This window comes from Hipposideros armiger, unplaced genomic scaffold (genome assembly GCF_001890085.2).
Source record: "Hipposideros armiger isolate ML-2016 unplaced genomic scaffold, ASM189008v1 scaffold_106, whole genome shotgun sequence".
Taxonomy (NCBI): domain Eukaryota; kingdom Metazoa; phylum Chordata; class Mammalia; order Chiroptera; family Hipposideridae; genus Hipposideros; species Hipposideros armiger.
Window position 1 is genome coordinate 976,771 of NW_017731456.1, and position 20,573 is coordinate 997,343.

At 40.4% G+C, this 20,573-nt stretch overlaps 1 protein-coding gene across 9 annotated transcripts in view; it reads left to right on the forward strand.

Moving 5' to 3' along the window:
- Positions 1-20,573, forward strand: part of DNAJC6 (DnaJ heat shock protein family (Hsp40) member C6) — a 146,915-nt gene that overhangs the window by 116,708 nt on the left and 9,634 nt on the right. For 4 of the 9 annotated variants that reach the window (XM_019646724.1, XM_019646722.1, XM_019646717.1 and 1 more), the window contains exons 6-15: positions 385-518; positions 1,045-1,239; positions 2,139-2,256; positions 3,616-3,695; positions 4,518-4,711; positions 4,820-4,900; positions 7,568-7,993; positions 10,686-10,817; positions 15,778-15,852; positions 16,922-17,056. In XM_019646724.1, coding sequence (XP_019502269.1) covers positions 385-518; positions 1,045-1,239; positions 2,139-2,256; positions 3,616-3,695; positions 4,518-4,711; positions 4,820-4,900; positions 7,568-7,993; positions 10,686-10,817; positions 15,778-15,852; positions 16,922-17,056 — 1,570 coding nt within the window. The remainder of the gene's footprint in view (positions 1-384; positions 519-1,044; positions 1,240-2,138; positions 2,257-3,615; positions 3,696-4,517; positions 4,712-4,819; positions 4,901-7,567; positions 7,994-10,685; positions 10,818-15,777; positions 15,853-16,921; positions 17,057-20,573) is intronic. The other 5 variants (XM_019646726.1, XM_019646718.1, XM_019646723.1 and 2 more) reach the window with 3 other exon arrangements.

The following is a 20,573-nucleotide window of genomic DNA, read 5'->3' on the forward strand; positions in this document are numbered from 1 at the left end:
TTCTCTTTTGCTGTCGGTGTATATTGAGTATTACAATTTTAATAGTTTTTTTCTTTCTTAAAATATGTATACATTTTTTTGGGGTATCATCTGTATATGCAACTCAAATTTGTATTGCTGGGTTTCTTAGATTAGTAGAGAGTCAGTTTCACCCTAAGAATCAGTCTTTCCTTTCTGCTTTGTGATTTAAATCAGTGGGACAGATTTTGTTTTTTAAGTAAACAACTTTAAACTGACAGACATGCCCAGTTATGAGGACTTCTCTCTCCCTCCCTCCCCCACCCCTACTCCTTCTCTTTTAATGGCAAGTGCAGTCATTCTTAGTGGTAAGTGGGTAATTGAATGGACCATGTTTATGACAAGTGTATGCATTTTCTTTGGCAGGATGGACGAGCAGCATCGTCAATTCTGGTTGGTGCTATGTTCATTTTCTGTAATCTCTACTCTACTCCTGGTCCAGCTGTTCGGTTGTTATACGCAAAGCGACCAGGAATTGGACTGTCACCATCCCACAGGAGGTAAAGTAAGCTAGATGCAGGGTACGCACAGACACAGTCTAATTGGCATCATGTACTTAAAAAAAAAGAAAGAAACTTTTTAAGATAATTGACTTATTATCTTCTCATTAGTCAGTTTCTTCCTTTCTCTTACTTAAATTGCATCTCCTTCCTTACCTTTTTGGATTAAAAGAAGTGCTTCTGATGATAAAATTCTGCCAGCCTTTCACTGATACATTTAATCTGCTAGATCAAATAGGTCTAGATGTCCAAATGCTGACCTTGTATAAAGCTCCTATAAGCTTTTTCATTTAATAAATACCCTTCTATCAGTTCTTTGGGTGAAGTACAGCAGTGTCAGTAGATAAAAAAAAGCTTTTCTAAATTATTGGCTGCATGCTCTTTTGCCAGTTCATGTTTAAGAAATTCACACAGTAAATTTTTATTGTAAGTTAATAATTTACAAAAACAAACTTAATAGTAAAGATTGATTGCTTCTTTCTTCTGTTGTGGTGGGCACCAGTAGAATGTGAATCTTTTGTTTTAGATACCTGGGCTATATGTGTGACCTCCTAGCAGACAAACCCTACCGCCCTCACTTCAAGCCTCTCACGATTAAGTCGCTCACTGTCAGTCCAGTCCCCTTTTTTAACAAACAGAGAAATGGATGTCGCCCTTACTGTGATGTACTGATCGGAGAAACCAAAATATATACAACCTGCACAGATTTTGAACGAATGAAGTAAGTCATACTTTTTTTTGCGTCTTCTTGTGAACTTGCTCAATTCTTCTGTAAGTTGGATCGTATTCTTCCTGTTAGGACTGCGTCTTTGTGAAATGAGTGATATTCAAAAAAAATTTGTTTGACATAGGCGGTAATCATAAAAAGCACAACTAAATCAAGGGACTCCATAGCCCCCTTTCACATGGTGATACAAGCTAAGGGGCTAACATGAGCTGTAATGAGGGTTAAGAGAGAGATGTGGGGGAAAAAAAAAAGAGAGTGATGTGGGACAGAGGACCCAGACATTTCAGAAGAGGATGACCTTGAGAGGTGGTGAGGATCATGGATGAATGAGGTTTCTAGGTGAGCAACTAGGTAGATGGTGATGTAAGTAAAGAAGTTATAGAATCTATAAGAATGAGCAGGTGCCAGTGGGAGGTGGTAGGGCTTGTGGAGAGAAGAGAGTAGATGGTAACATGAAATGAAACTAGTTTAGAGTAGATTGAATTTGAGGATTGGTATCCAAGACCCTCACAGAGCATTTCTTTGCTGTTTCTAAACTGATCTCGATTGAACTTTTTGTTCCCTGATTTCTCTGTTTTTACCATTAATTTCAAGTTAGGGAAAGGTAGGTACATCAGGGCAAGATGTCTTTGAAGAAAATGAGATCTGCAAAGTAGGGATGGGTGATTTATCTGGAAGTACGGATGGGATGGAGAGAGAGGCCCTGGCACCAGCCCAACACCATCCCATGGCAGAACCAGTTTGCACCCAGTTGAGTCTGGCTGTGCTCCTCCTGACTTTGCTCAAGATAGGAAATGGTCCCTGGGTCCAGGCCTCAGCAAACAGGTCCCTTTCCCTGTGCGATTGTACCGAATCGGACTCTGTTTCATGTATGTTTTTGTCTCTGTTTGAAGAGAATACCGTGTCCAAGATGGGAAAATCTTCATTCCCTTGAACATCACGGTGCAAGGAGATGTGGTTGTTTCCATGTATCACTTGAGGTCAACCATCGGGAGCCGGCTACAGGCCAAGGTATAGTTTCAGGAAGAATCACGGCCTAAGCTCCTCTGAGGCTGCAATAGGAGCATTTCAGTCTTTCTTCTCCATCTCTTTGGGCCTGAGTGACTGGTGGTTTTAGAATCGGAAGGAGCCCTTAACAATTGCTTATGCCCGTCTGCCTCGTTTTACAGGAGAGGGAACCAAGACTCAGCAAGGTTGTAACTCGTCCAGATGACTTTGCCAGAAGGTGGCAGCTCTAGAACTTCTGGCAAATTTTGCCTTTTTCATCGTGTCCCGTTTGGATCAGCAGGAGGGGGGATATTTCTACTAAGGATGTGGGATTAAGTAATTACAGTTTTTCAATTTTTTTCCTGTGATAAGATTAACATAACAGAAAATTCACCCTTTTAAAATGGCCAGTGCAGTGGTTTTTAGTATTTTCAAAAGGTTGTGCAACCATAAGCTCTATCTAATTTCAGAACATTTTCATTATCCCCCAAAGAAGCCTTGTATCCATGAGTGAGCGGTCACTGCTGATCCCCCTGCCACCATTCCCTAGGCAGTCACTAATCTACTTCCTACCTCTGTGGATTTACTTATTTTGGACACTTCATATGAATGCAATCATACCATATATGATCTTTTGTGACTGGTTTTTTTTCACTTAAGCATGTTGTTTTTGAGGTTCTTCCATGTTGCAGCATGTAACACTACTTCATTTCTTTAGATGGCCAAATGATAGTCCATTGTGTGGGTATACCACCTTTTATTAATCCCTTCATCAGTTGATGGACACTTGGGCTATTTCCACTTTTTGGATGTTACAAATAATACCATCAGTAATTGTATTTTAACTCATCAAATATTTGCCAAGCACGTGCTGTGTGCCCGTCACTGCCTAGGTGTTTAGGATTGACAAGGATAAGACTGTTTCCTTGCCTGTAAGAAGTGCAGCCTCGCATGGGAAGTTCACACATGTACACATGTTCCACTGCCCTGTTAGAGGGAGGAGGATAGGCTATAATACGGGCAGTTTGTTTTAGGGGCGGTGGCTCAGAAATGCTACAGGGAGCGTATGACCTGTCAGGGCAGGCCATGAAGGACAAGTTCATCAGCTTGGAGCAGGGGCATCCTGGATAGAAGGAATGGAGTGACTCCAAGCATGGCAGTAGGCAAGAACATGGGACCTTCGCCGATGAGTAAATGGCAGACTTCCTGGAGAGGAACATCTAGAAATGAGGCTGTTTCACATGGGGAGGTCATTTAATATTGAAAGTAAACAAGGATTCAAATGTAGAAACAGTTGATGGTGCATGGCTCACCAAAATATAACCTTGATCCGATTTCCTTCTTGCTGATTGATGTTAACATGCTTCTCTCATGCATTTTTAGGTGACCAACACTCAGATATTCCAGCTTCAGTTTCATACTGGATTCATACCATTGGAAACAACAGTTTTAAAGTTCACCAAGTGAGTGCTGCTGGGCCCGAATCCCCTTTTCAGCCCCAGCATCTTGGAATGCGGGGAGCCAGTTGCTCAGGCTCATTGTACTGACCCCCTGCAGGACTGCTGAGTGTTGCCTAGCAACGCAGAGGCTAGCAGCATTTTACACCTTGCAGTTGGCTATGATATGTCCTCAACATGTGGTTTAAAGGACTTCAAATCAAAAGACCGAAAAGTCCACGTGAGGGGACAGAGGGAACAAAGTATTAATACTGTGATCCTTTGCACCTGTGGATCCCTTTGTGTTTTTCAGCAGGGGTGGCCGTTTCATCAATAGTATGATTGATGTGACCTTTGGAGTGGATGCCAGGCCACAGGACTGAAGCAGGGTCCTGGGGGAACCCTCTGTCCTAGACATTAATCCTTAGTAGCGTGGTCTGGGGAACACGGGGTGGCTGAAGATGGCGTGGTAGATGGTAGTAGCTGGTTCAGGGTAAGGATAGCCATTCAAGTGCTCAGGGTGCAGGCCATGGGCCTATTTCACTATTTCAACACCCGACTTGACTGTTCTGGTGTATAGTGGGTGGATGTAGCAGCCCTGCTTTGGATAATGCTCTCACATCTGGTAGTATCCAAATTCTTTGAGTAGGCATTATCCTCTTTTCTCTAGCTGAGGAAACTGAGGCTCAGACCAATAAAGTAACGTATCTGGTTAAAGACTGATTTTTTTCCCTAGAAGTGAGTCTCAGAGTTAATGTAGGAGTCAGTCTCCAATGGCTTCTATGCTGCATATCATACTGGTGCCATTGTTTTCCGCTGATCTTATCTGTATTTTACATCCCTGTTTAGGCCTGAGTTGGATGCATGTGATGTACCAGAAAAATATCCTCAGCTGTTCCAGGTGACTCTGGACGTAGAACTACAACCCCACGACAAAGTGATAGACTTAACCCCACCATGGGAACATTATTGCACAAAAGACGTCAATCCCAGCATCCTCTTCTCTTCTCACCAGGAGCATCAAGATACCCTGGCCTTAGGAGGTACGAGTCACCTGGTGGATTTGTTTTCCCCATGAAGCCTCTGTGTTATTTATCACATTCACTTATTTCCCATGTTTCATTGACACTGCACGGCCTTTTGTCTTGCAGGACAGGCTCCAGTAGATATTCCTCCAGACAACCCCAGGCATGTTGGGCAAGGTGGCTTCTTTTCCTCTCTCTGTTGGCAAGGTACTTCCAAGCATTTCTTTAAGTTGCATGGTTAGATGATTAAGTTACATGGTTTATTTATCAAGATCATTAGGTCTCAAAACACTCTAAAATAAAGCAGCACTTCAAAGTCACGCACCTTCCTCCTTATTTCACATTCTTTGCTCATTCCTTTTTCCAATCAGGCAGCTTTCCTACTTTCAAGTCCGTAAATGCTCTTCGATTGATACAACAGGCTATCTGAAACTGAAGTCTCCCTTTTCTCTCTATACAGTATTTTGGATTTACAAATAAGCATCATATTTTCTAGCATCTCCCTTTATGCTGCTGACACACAAATTAACAAAGGACTGTCTGGCATTTTCCCTACAGGGCTCTAACCACTAGCAGGGCAGAGCTGAGTTTCCCCTGGTATAAGGAAGGCAAACACTTGCCCACATGTCTCCTCTATTTGTTTTAACAACTGTGGCAGATATAGGGCTCCATCACAGTATCCGTTTTTCGCTGAATCTGGAGATGGTCCAGAGTCTTTCCTACATAACTCTCCAGACTACACCATCAGTAGACTGGCGTTGGCATACTAATTGGTACCCATCTTTGCCTTAGAGTTTGTTGAAGTGAACTGCAAAGTTCAAGGTAGAATTGAATAAGGACTTCCTCTATGAAAGGGGTAGTAAACTGGCACTGGCAATGGTCTGCTTAATTTTCTTGCTTGACCTTCCTCCACTGTGTGAACATAAGACAGTATTCCCATTGCCTGCACAGAGTTTTCAGTGTTTGATGAAAAATTGTTCATTGAAGTCCTTTGAATTGAAAGGCTTACTTTCAGAATTTTCTACTAAGAAATGGGACTAATAACATACAAAAATGGAAAACTTGGGAAATCTAGATAGCAGGTAGATCTCCCAGTTTACTCTAAGATTCTCCTCTGTCTTATTTTTTCATACAAGGGCTTTCAGTAAAGCTCACGTTTACCTCTTTACTGCCATTTTAGTAAATAATTTGAAAGTCATTCCTGGTAGACTCTGAAATAGGTTTTAGCACAAATGCACAATTTCTTCTCCTAGCTTCGTAGAGCCAGATATGTATAGGAATGCAGAATTTTTTGGATTTTAGAAGGATGATATGGTACATAAACTGTATATTATTTAGCATTCACAGTGGCATTTCCAACAACAATTTTGTAATCAAACATACTAACATTTCTTCAGTGAAACATATAAATAATATCCCCGACTGAGATAAATGAAGACTACAAACAATTCCACATCAGCTCTGGTCAGATTGTTCTACCAGCTGAGTTTGTACCAAACTCAGGGACACCTTTCCCTTTTCATAGCCTTTTGCATTTCACAGTTGGGGATAAGGGATGTGGATCTTACTTGATTTGAAATGTGGATCTATCTGACATTAAGTAATCAAGTTCTGTAGGAGGCTCTGTCTCAAGGGGAGCCTGGAAAGTCACTCACCAGCCTTTCTATCCCTTCCCTAGAAGATAACCTCTTTTCTGCTGCCTATTTTATGCTGAAAGTACCTCCTTTCAGGTTGGTGGAAGGAATATCCTAAGCAGAGCCATTCCCGCTGTTCACTTATTAGGTGTGTGGTTCACTTCTGCTCTAGATTGTGGGAGAAAAGCATCGCTTTTGGCTGCAGGCCACATGGAAAAGTAAAAGTGAGAGGTGTCCGCAAAGGAATAGGAGGTTATAGCTTTTTTTCAAAGCACTTAGCATAGTGCCCTGAAGATAACCACAATAATAATAATAATAAATAATAAAAGATAGGGCCGGCCGAGTAGCGCATTGGTTAAGAGATGGCTTGGGACGCCAGAGGGCCCCGGTTCGGATCCCACATATGATGGCCAATGACACTGCCCTCTACAGCTAAGATGCTGAACAACAGCTCAACCTGGAGCTGGGCTGCCGTGAATTGCTGGCGACAGTGTAGGCTGAGCCCTGCTGCAGTGGGTTGCCATGGGCTACCGTGTATAGCCAGCAGTCAGCGTGAGTGGCCAGCAGCCGCCTTGAGCGGCCGTACGAAGCCGGCAACTGATCTGCCTCGCCCGGGAAGAGTGCAATGATGGTGCCAACTTGGGCCAGTGAAGCAACGTCCTCCACAACTAGACTGAAGAACAAAAGGACAGCAACTTGTCTGTTCCCCTTCCCCCAATTCCCCAGTGCTGTTCCCATCCCCCAATTCCCCAATAAAAATCTTTAAAAAATAATAATAATAAAAGATATAAACACTCAAGTCCTGCTTACTATTGATCTAGGCACTTCGTATACATCGTCTCATGTAATTCTCACTGTAGCCATGTGTATTAGGTACTATTTATTACCTTCATTTTGCTGAGGAGGAAACCAAGGCCCAGAGAAGTAAAGTAACTTTCTCAGCATTACAGAGCCAGTAAGTACTGGCACGAGGATTCAAACCCAGGCTGTCTGGCTTCAGAGTTTCTGTTCTTCACTCCTGTGCTATATATAGCTTCTGAGATGTTCAACAAATGGTAATTGAATGTGTAATATGAAACATATCATTTTCTATTGGAAAGGGTTTGGAAGTGTTGTTTGCTTAGGCTGCTGCTTCTGTTTTTCTGGAGCGTGTGTGTGTGTGTGTGTGTGTGTGTGTGTGTGTGTGTGTACGTACATATATACAAAGCTAACCATTTTTTGGCATATTCGCCTTTGTTAGATCAGAAATCAGAGAAGTCATTCTGTGAGGAGGACCACGCTGCCCTAGTGAACCAGGAAAGCGAGCAGTCAGATGATGAACTTCTGACCCTTTCCAGTCCACACGGCAATGCCAATGGTGACAAACATCATGGAGCCAAGAAACCCAGCAAAAAGCAGCAGGAGCCAGCTGCCCCTCCACCCCCTGAGGATGTGGACCTTCTGGGCTTAGAAGGGTCTGCAGTGAGTAAGAACTTCTCCCCGCCAGTGGCTCCTCCCACCAACTCTGAACTGCTCAGTGATCTGTTTGGCGGTGCAGGTGCAGCCGGCCCTGGACAGTCTGGGGTGGAAGACGTGTTTCATCCGAGTGGACCTGCGTCTGCCCAGTCAACACCACGCCGATCTGCCACCTCCGCCTCTGCGTCTCCAACCTTAAAAGGGAGAGAAGGTAATTTTTTCCCGTGTCACACTGTACTTCTCAGTTTCAAATTATAACCTTTGGGCCAAGCAGGCAGACTAGAACCTTCCTAATATGCGAGACTTTTCTCGTCTCACTGAAAGTCCCTCAGAGGTCTACACCTTCATTTAAATGGGGAACACAAGAGGACATAGACGTCTTGCCCATTTTGGTAGGGCAGTGGAAGAGTGGATATTTGAGTGCCTCATCCTTACTTTGTTTTTTTCAGGGCTTCGATACCTGAGCTGCTTTCATTACTTCTGCTTGGAGATGTAGGTTGATGAATAATAACAGCTAATATTTATGGGGTACTTACTATTTGCCAAACATGGAATTTAATGCTAAACGTGATTCAGTTCTTATAAAAACCCAGTAAATAGGTGCTATTATTATCCCCATTTCATAGTTGAGGGAATAGAAGCTATGAGTCAAATTAGTAGCATGCATTCATGCAGTTAGTACTTGATGGGGCCTGCGTTCCAAACTAGGATTTGATCCCAGAGCTTTCCCTCAAGTTTCCTGTCGCGCCTTCCTGTAATTGTAGTTTCCTGACTGCACTGTGGCTGTGCAGAGAAGCACTTGGTTACTTCAAGGTATATTTAAGGGACTCATGCCAGTAGCACAACTAATGGAGCAGAGCAGTTGGTGCCAGTTAAGGAGTTTGAGCCCATTGTGGATAAGTTAGCTTCACTTTGCTCATTGTTGCAGACTCAACCCTTCCTATGAATGGCCATCCATAGTTTTTTGATATTTGCAAGACAGTATAGCTGGGTAAGCAGAGGTCCCTTATAGCTTCTAAAGAACTAGCTACCCCTTGTTACCAAGATGACATCACATTAGGAAGAGTAATGAGAAATGTCTTAGCTCTCCAGGCATATGATTACCTAGAGGAACTTTCTTTCCCAAGCTCATCCTTCGTTTCTGAGAAAGGATTGATTTATGGTAGTTCAGCTGCAGGCATTCTTTATAAGAGTGAGTCTCAGAATCCTAGAAGGTAGGCGCAGAGGCTCAAGCTCCTACATGTTATCGGTGAGGCCAGCATGTGAACCCAGGTGTCCTGCATCCTAGGCTATTCCCTCTGTACTTCATTCACTTCCTTCCATTCAGTTTTTACTCATCAAAGTGAATAAAATCTGGCATTTTCTTTTGGTCAGGAAAAAACTTCCCCAAGATCCAAGATAGCATAGTACTCAATGGTCACATGTGAAGACCATGCACCTTGCGTGGCTTTTGATGATTTCATTCATCATAGCCTGTGCAGATAGTTGTGTTCCAGTCTCAGAACCAGAAGGGACCTTTGAGACATTAGATACAAATGTTCCTCAGGTTATAGACAGTGAAATTGAGGCCTAGGTATATTGACTGACTTGTCCAAGGATATACCGCTGATTAGTAGCAAACCCAGATCTAGAACTCAAGTATTCTGTCCCCTAAGGGGAAGTAGAAGGAACACAGTCCAGAGTTAAAGGCTTGGTTATGAATCCCAGGACTGACACTTAACTGCCTGTGTGGCCTTATTAATAAAACCTTAATCTTCTTAGTTGTACAATGGGGATAATACTTAATCTGTCAGCATTGTCTTAAAGACTAAATTTTGAGCTCTCGTCTTGTGGTGTTGGGAAGTTCACTTTTAGTTGTTGGAGAATGCCTCTAATTTAACATAAGTTGATATTAAAAGTGTACCAAGTAACAGTGAAAAGATTTTATAGCTTCCTCCACTAGTTGGCTTTAAAACTTAGATGTAGAGGGATTAACCCAGTGTCCTCTTATAGTTACTCTATAAATCTCAGTGCTCTCATTTTATAGGGAGCATAAAGCTTTGTGAGCGTTAAAATAGGAAAGGTGTGTAGCATAGCGCCTGACAGATACTTGATCTACTAGTGCCACACAGGACTAGTCTGCCCAGCAGATAGTAGGAGAGCATTATGGCAATGAAGTCATAGCTGAACATACTGAACCACGTATCCTACCTGGGCTTTGAGAATGGGATTTATTCATACACTTGTTTGATTCTAGTTGTCTATTCCTAAATAGGTCAACCCCACTCCAGGAAGCAATCCACTCATTAGTTTGAAACTTACAGATTAGGAAGTGACATCTCACCACAAGTTGCTAAGGGACATTTTGTTCCTTGAGTGATAATGAGATATTACAGGCCAATTATACACATGCAGCTCTGCATGGTTTTCTTCAGTCATTTCACACCTTGATAAATGTGAGATGCCTTTGGGAAATTCCTGGAATTTAGAGTCAGAAGAATTGAGCATGAATTCCAGCACTGTTATTTACTTGATATTGGGCTTTCTAAACCTTAGTTTCTTTGTCTATAGAATGAAGATAATAGCGCTTCTGGTCTGAGAGAGATACTGGATATTGTGGATCAGCTGAGGTCTTCTTTATGAAAGGCAATATAAACCCTAAGAAATGAGACAATCTTAGTATTGTTGCTGGAAACCTCAGCTGCCTACTTTGTTCTAGATTTCTCAGTTCATTCACAAACTTTTGTTAGCCCTGGTGGAAGATTGAAGGACAGGATGGGCCTGTGGAACAGCCCAGGAGGCAGGCATCATCCCAATTTTTCAAGTATTTGTCCTAGGACCTGGCGAGAGTGACAACTCCTCAATATTTATTCAGTGAATGAGCTCATAGGACAAAGAAACACAATTTTTCTTTTGTTTTCTAGCCACCTTTGACCCATTTGGAGCACCTTCTAAACCACCAGGGCAAGATCTGCTGGGTTCTTTTCTGAACACATCCAGTGCTTCCATTGACCCCTTTCTTCAGCCTACGAGAAGTCCTTCACCTACGGTACATGGTAAGGAAGTATTTTCTGTTGTGTTCAGTAGAACATAGATTTCCACAAGATATCAGGTGCTTAGATTTAAAAGCATCCTGCAGTTGTTTTTTGCGGTAGGGATGGCAGTTGGGGAGAAGCTACATAATGCATCTCTCTCTTTTGGAAATTAACAATTCACATTAACCTATTAAAAGCTCTGGGATATTTTACCATAGCAAGACTGTGAAACTTTGTTTTACTGAGCTTTTCTAAAACTGATTTGACAGTGGAATTCTTTTTTGCATTAGAGCTATATGCACAGAATTATAAGACACCCTTGACTGTATGTACTGATAAGGAGGAAAAAAATGCTGCTACTTTTAGTTGATTAAAAGATGCATCCTAGTTGGAAAAATCTTTCAAATGTGGAAAAATATAAGTCTGAAAATAATAAAATGTAATAAGAACATTCCACAAAATTAGTATTCTACAGAACTAAGTTTAGAATACAGTACCCTAATTATTAGAGCGATTCAGTCTAATACGAAGTGGCCATTATTACTTGAAATGTGGCTAGTCTGCTTTGAGATGTGCTCTAAGTATAAAATAGCCCAGATTTTAAAACTTAATACAAAAAAATGTAAAATATCTCATTAATTTTTTATATGAATTACTTGTTAAGATAATATTTTGAATAGATTTGGTTCAATAAAATATATTAAAATAAATTTCACGTATTTTAATGTGACTAATAGAAATTTTAAAATTACATATGTGGCCCACACTATATTCCTATGTTAGAGACTTAGGTTGTGTGGAAAGAATAGTAATCACATTTATTTGTAAGGGCAAAAGGGTATAATTTAGATAAAACTGATTAAAAATGGGGTGCTTTGGTGAAAGACAAATGGCTTTGAGCTAGAGAATTGTCCTGATTTTGAAGGCTCTTGAACACTATTGGCCCCAACCTAAGGAGTGATGTATTGATGTAGGCACCCTGAGCTTGCCTGGAGAATGCGGTCCAGTCACCAGCTTGACCTCATGGAAGTCATGCAAAAGCAAAAGGAAGATGAGTTGTGCAACACTGGTCTAACTATAATTTGACTGAAAATGAGACAGCAGTCTAGGGATAGCCTTTAGGAGTGATTTCCAGTTGGTCTTAAATCTCAAACTGTTTGAAGTGTGTCCACAGGACAACATACACAAAATGCACCCCCATCCTTGAGTAGTGCCCACCTAAGAGATTCCCCTGAATGGAAGTTCAGTACCCTGGGAGGAAAGATACAGGGATAGAGGTTAAAGCTGTTGTTTTCACTCACTCACTTGAAATTTAAGTCATGTCATTGCTTTGCTCAAAAAGGATCCCTATTTCATTCAACATGGTAGCCAAAGTCCTTGAAATAGTCTGTGTAGGCCCTATGTGCTCTAACACCCCAATGACCTCACTTTTTATTTTCTGCCTCTTGCTCTCTCCATCCCAGCCGTACTGGCCTCTTTGCTGTTGCACTGGCTGTCCCCTCTCCCCTAGACTTCAGCATGGTTAACTCCTTTACCTCCTTTGATCTTTGCTCAACTCTCAACTTCCCAATGGGGTCTACTCTGACCGTTCCATTTCACATTGCAACTCATCCCCCTGCTCCTACTCTACATTTTCCTTTCCGTGGTACTTATCAACTTGCAATATATTTAATAGTTTACTTACATGTTATATTTATATTTGATTGTCTGTTTCTCCTCACTACAGCGTGAGCTCCACCAGGGCAGGGACTTTTGTTTTGTTCATTAATGCTTCCCTAGTGCTTAGAAGCATTACTGGCACACAGTAGGTGCTATCTCTCTTTCTAATATGTAAATATAAAATGAATTAACGAATTTTTTTCCTACCTAAGTCTCTTTGATGGATAATGACAGAATTAGTAAGGTTATGTATTTTCCTGACTTTAATATTTACAATTTATTGTTTTCATAAGATATACCTTTTATGTCCCATGGGCATGATATTTATACTTCAGCATGGCAGTTCTGGGTCCAGTTCCTTGTTTCTTGTGAATTGGTTAGAACGGGTTGTTTATCACCAAGTTTCGGCCAGCTAGCATCCCTTTCTTTGGTGGCCACACTTCTTATTTTGGCCTGTGTCTTGCCGATGAATGAAAAGAATTTTCCACTATGCTTGCTGGGAAAGCAAGGATCATTCCACTCTTAGTGTATCAGTTGCATCTTCTTTTTTTTTTTTTTTAAAGATTTTTACTGGGGAATCGGGGAAGGGGAACAGACAAGTTGCTGTCCTTTTGTTCTTCAGTCTAGTTGTGGAGGATGTTGCTTCACTGGCCCGTGTTGGTATTATCATTGTGCTCTTCCCGGGTGAGGCAGTCGCTCACTGGCCATTGGACGGCTGCTCATGGTGGCTCACGGCAGCTTACGAATGCTCACGCCTGCTGCCAGTCAGCCCCACTGCAGCCTATGCCATCGCTGGCCACCCACGGCAGCTCAGCTCCAGGTTGAGCTGTTGTTCACCATCTTAACTGTAGAGGGTGCAGCGTCACTGGCCCTAATGTAGGTTCCGAACCTGAACCCCACTTCTCAGAGCTGGCGTCAGTTACATCTTCTTAATATAGGGTAACTATAGGTGAGACACAGGTGTCAGATTGGGAGGTCAGATGCCCACCTCCAAATTCTTGGGGAATTTTCCTCATATTTCCACAAGGTACCACCAATCTCTTCTGAAAATTAAGAAATATCGCCTTTGAGTTCTAAAAATATTTATAGAACGTCTACTCTAAAGAGAATGAGCACTTGGGGCATAGTGTTGGAAGAAAGAGTAAACAAATAATCATAATAAAAGACAAAAGGGGGAATAAAAGTATTAGGTAATTACCTTTCAATTTGTATATTCCCGTCTCTCCAATATATCTTAAGCTTCTTGAGGATAGGCAGTGTGTCTTTTAGTTTTCTGTTCTCTGGTGTGGCGCATTGCATATGCTATGTGGTCATAAGGATTTGTGAGTTTGATTAGTAATGAGGTTGATGTTCTGACACCTAGTTCTGCATCCTACTTGGATGTAAGACCTAGGTGAAAGTGTGAAGGAAATCAGACAGCAAATGTTAGCAAAATGGTCTAATTTCCACCTCAATTTTCAGGGATTACTGTGGAATAAGAATGGAGAGGAAAGAACTGTTATTGCTGATAATGGCATGTTCTTTTTAACTTAATGATAAGAAGGTACAAGGTGTCTTAATTTGTACCAAGCAAAAAAAAAAAAAGTAAATGTAAGTCTTGGTAATACTAATCTTGGTGATTTGATGATTCTTGTGGTGGTGGTGTGTGTGTGTTTGTTTTAAATTCCACTTGCAAATGTTAGTTTATTTATTTATTTATTTTTTACTGCAGTATCATTTACTCATCTTTTTTTTTTTTCCTTTTTACTGAGCTCAGCTCAGGCTGGGCATTGAACCACTGTTGCTCAGAGCTCACACTCTTGAGCGAGCTCTTAACCAACTGAGCCACTTGGCCGGCCCCTACTCATCTTTTTTTTAAATTAAAGCTTATTGGGGTGACAATGGCTAGTAAATTTACATAGGTTTCAGGTGTACAATTCTGTAATACATCATCTATATATCACATTGTGTATTCACCAGCCAGAGTCAGTTCTCCTTCCATCACCATATATTTGCAATGTTAGTTTAGTATTTGTATTTTACTCACTGAGTTTATGAACAGAACCTACAAGTGCCTTGAAAAGAAATTATTTCTTATGGCATCCTATTTCTTATTTGGATTTTATAGATGCAGAAAAAACTTAGCATATTTCTCCATGTATAAGACTCACCTTAATTTTGGGGCCCAAAATTTGAAAAAAAAAATGTATTACATAAAGTTATTGAACTCAAGTTTTATTCATCATGAAATTCATACAACTCCTCATCACTGTCAAAACTCCCAACCATAGCCAGTCTCAGATTGTTTTGTCAGTTGGAGGAGGACCAAACTTAGCTTCAGCAGCACGATTTCCATTCACCTTTGCAAACTTCACAAGATCACTTTTAACTTGAATTCAGCACTGTACAAAAATCTTTTCTGAGCCATTTCTGGGCAGAGCGTGGCAAAACATAACCTAATATACTGGTAACAAGTGCGAAACAATGAGTGCAAAGACAACAAGTGCGAAAAAGCGGGAAATGCAAGTAAAAAACCTACAGCCACTGTATAAGACGCACCCAGGTTTTAGACCCCAAATTTTTCGAAAAAGGGTGCATCTTATACATGGGGAAATATGGTACTAACAGTGTGTGTTACTCTAATACAGCTAATACTCTTTAGCTGAACATTCTTAAATGCTACATTTGGAATTTTGAGAGGGGTTAGAATGATCTATTTTGAAGCTGTAATGAGTTAGTTTTGAGTAACAATAGATACATCTCTGACACAAGCATGGTGGATGGCGTATAGTCAGTGCCCGATACATGTTCTGAATGATTCATCATTCTCAATTCATGCCACAGAACAGGAGAAAACAAAATTTCAGTTTTATGTTGATCATGCTACTCATGCACTTGTTAATGCCAACCTGAGGCAAAGTGAGTTTGTTGTTTTTCATCTTTCCTTATTGCCCACTGACTTTTGGTTAAGTATAGAGGTAGGACACACAAAGATGAATAAAATAGTTCCTGCCTTCCAGAAGCTCACAATTTAATGGAGACAGACATAGGCACAGTTATAATTCAAAGTGCGTGGATATGGAGATAAAACAAAGGTGAGCCAAAGAAGGAACAGAGATAAACAATATATGGCTTTTACCAACCCTGCTGTAAGAACCACAGATGAAGGCACAAATTATCAAGTGTTGCAGAATGTGGCAAGAGCTCAGAGGAGGGATGAACCCCTTGGGACCTTGGGAGGCCATGCAGATTGCATGGAGGGCACAGCGTTTTCCTGTGTGAACTTAGAAACATGGGTTCTAAGCTATCTTGTTCTGATTCTTTTTCTTTTCCTCATGTTTAGCTTCTAGCACACCTGCTGTGAACATTCAGCCAGATGTTTCAGGAAGTTGGGACTGGCATACTAAACCAGGTAAAGGTCAGCAGGTTTATTATTATTATTATTATTATTATTATTATTAATTTTGGTGCACATTTAACCAATTGCTAAAGCATAACCCTTCACCTAAGATGAAGTGAATATTTAGAGTATTATAGGCCACCTGTGTAGTTCATAGTGATGTTCCCGAAACACTCCTGTGCTGATGGAGCTCTTCGCGTTGCAGTTGATGACATGGTAGTGCTGTGTATTGTACATGATTTCAGTGTTCTGAGTCTCATTTGCTGAATGAATATCTGTCTTGACACTAGAATTAGGCAGATCTAATGTTGCCACTTAGAAATTATTGGGTTGTTTTATAAGTCTGAACCTCAGTTTTGTTATCTGTAAAGTGGGGGGTCATAATTCTTCTCCCACACAGTTGTATAGTTTAAGTGAAATAATTTAATACGAAAATTTCTGGCATGGAGTAGTTGCTGAATAATTTGGATGGTCCCCCTTCTTCACAAAGGACTTGTTTTGGGGCTGGATTTGTCTGTGATAAATAAGCTGTGTTTCTCATGGCTAGGTGGTATTTACCGAGAGATATCTTGTGTGCAAGCAACACCATCCACACATCCACCCAACACACACACACACACACACACACACACACACACACACACACGCACACACACGTGCTTATCACAGCAACTTTCTGAAGCAGTTGCTGTTTCTTTACTCGCCAAATGAGAAAATGTTGAAGCTCAGAGAAGTTAAACAACAAGCCCAAGGTCACTCAGCTAGGAAACAGCAGAGCCAGAGCTCAGATCCAGGCCTGACTATAAATCCCATAGGAAAGAATGGAGTCGGGTGACAGGAGAGGCAAACACTGGACATAATAGTTCACAGGTGTCGCCAGAAAACAAGGCCTTTTCTGTTCCTTGTTCCTGTTCCAGCCCACTATTCACATAAGCCAGAAAAGCAAGGCCAGCAACTCCTAACGTATTTCCAAACCCTGTCCTAATTTGCCCTTAGAGGCAAGAAGCGCCGTAGCTCTGGATTCTGAATTTCAGAATTCGGCCTCAGAGAAGTTAACTCATTTTCCATGATCTGATTTCCTTTTCAGGAGGTTTTGGAATGGGAAGCAAGTCAGCTGCCACCAGCCCGACAGGATCTTCGCATGGCACTCCCACCCATCAAAACAAACCCCAGACTCCGGATCCTTTTGCTGACCTTGGGACACTAGGTACAAACTTAACAGGTTAAGGTATTTACTTATGGCTACAAAACCTCGTATCTAAAGATTTAGTGTTACAATAAGCTGGCACCAAAAATCCTGTGTATTCTTAAACTGCACTCTAAAACCTGAGATTGGCTTTAAAGGAAAAAAAAAAAAAAAGGAAACAGACTTCAAATAATGGGTTAGAACTATTAACCCATTTCTCCAATACCTAATTTGGGGTTAGTAACATGAATAGAGTTAGAACTTCCAAAAGCATTGGACAAAAGGGTTTGGCTGCAGCAAAAGTAACACATGTATAGAGACACACTAGGAAGCTGGTCAGATAGATTTGAGCCACATGGGTCCAGCCATGTGTAGGCTGTCTGCAGTGTCACCAGCGAGAGCCTCACACTGGTATCCCTCTCCTCTCTGTTGACTACAATGTTCTCTGGTCAGTGTGTAAAATTCCATATCGAAAATAGACTATGTAGTATTTCCAAAGTGTTTTTCATCATATGTTAATCGTTGTTACAGGATAAATGTTCCATGAGCAAGTCATTTTGGAAACACGGGGTTTAGTGGACTTTGATTACTGCAAAAACATCTGAGAATATATGTCCAGGATGGTATTCCCCTAAAAGGGATAAAGTTTGCAGGGTTCTCAAACTATTTCACCAAGGAACCTTTTTTCAAGGAGCAGTTTATTGGATGTTCTGAAACCTTGTCTTCCTCCTTTTTCCTTCCTCCCCTGGGCAGTGCAGAGTTGTTAAATAAGGGTGAGTAGCCATGTTGGTAGGTTAGGTTCTCAAAGCCTTCCTGAGGCGTTTAAAGACAAATTGTCTGCTGGGAATGAGACTACGGCAACCATTTTTGCCCGTAATTGTGTCAGAATCTTGACCCTTCATTATATATTCTTTAGATTTTTTTTTTTAGTCTTTTAAGAACTCTCAAAATTATTTTCCCTTTTTTATATCTTTTAAAGTTTTAAATAACATCTGGTGAAATTCTACTTCAAATAAAACTCATTTGCCTGTTCACTTTTTATCCATTTATTCATTCCACATCTATTTACTAAGTGCCTCCTATGTTCTAACTCTGCTTTAATAAAATCCCAACTAACCAAAAAACAAAACCAAAACAAAATTCCTGTCTTTCTAAAGCTTATATTCTAGAAGGGGAAACACACAGTGAATGAATAAATATATAATATAATGTCAAATAATAAAAATAACAGTGTTTATTGGGGGTTTTACTATGTGCTAGGCACTATTTTAAGTGTTTTACATATATAAATTTATTTAGTCTTCCCAATAATCTTTTGAAGTACAGAATAGTATAATCCTCCTTTTGTAGATGAAGAAACTGGGGCACAAAAGGTTAAGTTACATGCCCAAGTCATAAAGTTTAAACACTAAATTCTATCTCTAAAGCTTGCACTCATAACCCCTGTGCACAGTGCTATATAAAAAAATAAGGCAGAGAATTGATGGGGAGTGATGTATGGACTAGGTGTTATTTTAGATATCAGGTGGTTAGGGAAGGGCTCTCTGAAGAGGTGACCTTTAAAGGAAGTTCTTTTTTAAAATCCAAGATCACATCTTACATTTAGTTCTTATAGACACCTTTAATCTGGAATCATTCCTCAGCTTTTCTTTTTATTTATTTGTTTGTTTTTTTAAAATTTCAATTACTGTTGACATACAATATTATATTAGTTTCAGGTGTCCAACATAGTGATTAAACATTTATATAACTTATGAAATGATCACCCCGAGAAGCCTAGTACCCATCTGACATCATACATAGTTATTACAATATTATTGACTATATTCTCTATGCCGTACTTTACATCCTCATGACCATTTTGTAACTGCCAATTGTAATTCTTAATCCTTCCATGTTTTTCACCCAGCCCCCCAACCCCTCTCCCACCTGGCAACCATCAGTTTGTTCTCTGTATCTATGAGTTTGTTTCTGTTTTGTTTGCTTATTTTGTTTTTTTAGATTCCACTTATAAATGAAATCTTATGGTCATTCCTCAGCCTTTCTTTGCCTTTTATGACATTGACACTTGAAGCGTACAGGCCAGTTGAGAAAGTCTCAACTTGTTAACTTTAATCACTTGCTTAAGGTGACGTCTGCCAGTTTCCTTTATTATAAAGTTACCATCTCTTGGTGATTAATAAGTAATCTGGGGGAGATAATTTGAGACTGCCCTATTTTAGATAATCTTATTTGAGAATATTTTGTTCTCCATCTGACTTTTACCCACTAATTTTAGCATTCTTGCCTGAAGTAGTTATTACTATGATGTTTGCAAATTGTGATTTTCTGAATCTGTCATTCTTTCTAATTGGCATTTCACTGGAAGGAAAATTTCTTTTTCTTTCTCTGTCTCCTCTTCTCTCCTCTTCTCTTCTCTTCTCTTCTCTTCTCTTCTCTTCTCTTCTCTTCTCTTCTCTTCTCTTCTCTTCTCTTCTCTTCTCTTCTCTTCTCTNTCTTCTCTTCTCTTCTCTTCTCTTCTCTTCTCTTCTCTTCTCTTCTCTTCTCTTCTCTTCTCTTCTCTTCTCTTCTCTTCTCTTCTCTTCTCCCTCTCTCCCCCTTTCCTGTCCCTCTTTCTCACATCCGAATGGACTAATGGATTTCTTTTTTTTTTTGATTCAGTGAGTTATCATTCATGACTATCATTATTCCTTTTAATGTTCACATTGTCCCAGATTTGATTTGTGAAAAGCCTTTTGTTCTGGCTTCTGTGTCCTTTTCACTGGATTCTACCTTTTGAGAACTTTCTATATGGCCGAACAAGATGTTCCAGGCCTGTCTTGAAATTTTTACACCCTAGTCCTAGAATCAGTCATTCTCTAAAGACTTCTCATTCTCTTTTGTGGGGAATGGTATTTAGAAACCAAAATTTGTGCACTAAGTATGTTGATCGGTACTAGGGTGTGTATCACTGCTCTCTACCTTCCAGGGCATAGAGATAGGAGATGAGTGAGTGTCAATATGTATAATTCCATCCAGTACCACAGGGTTCTTTTTTGCCTTCCCTTACTGTGTATGTGTATCTTCCATTTTCCTATATCACAACAACATTCGTATACAACAAAAAGTTTCACAATAGTTATACCCAATAGTTTCAGAATGTAGTTATCGCTACAACAACAAACCTACCAGGAGGACTTTAAGAGTTCTTTGTCATTTTTGAAATGCAGTAATTCTTACAACTCCTGGAGAAATTTGTTTCCTAAATTTTTATCTCCATTTTTCAAGTCATGTAACTTAGGGAAGTTAAGTGACTTTCCTAAAGCCACACTGTGAACAGGTGACTGAGCAAGGGCTACCAGCTAGAAATTTTGATTCCTAGGTAGTTGCATTGGAGTAAATATTAAACCTCCAAATTATATAGTTACAATTCAGAAAAATACAAAAGACAGTGTCCTTTTCTTTAAGGTATTTTCATATTGAGCAATTCTGATATAAACACCTATGAGTTAGTTCCTCCCATAGATATTCTGATTTAATTGATCGGGCTCTGGCTTGAATATAGAGAGTTTTA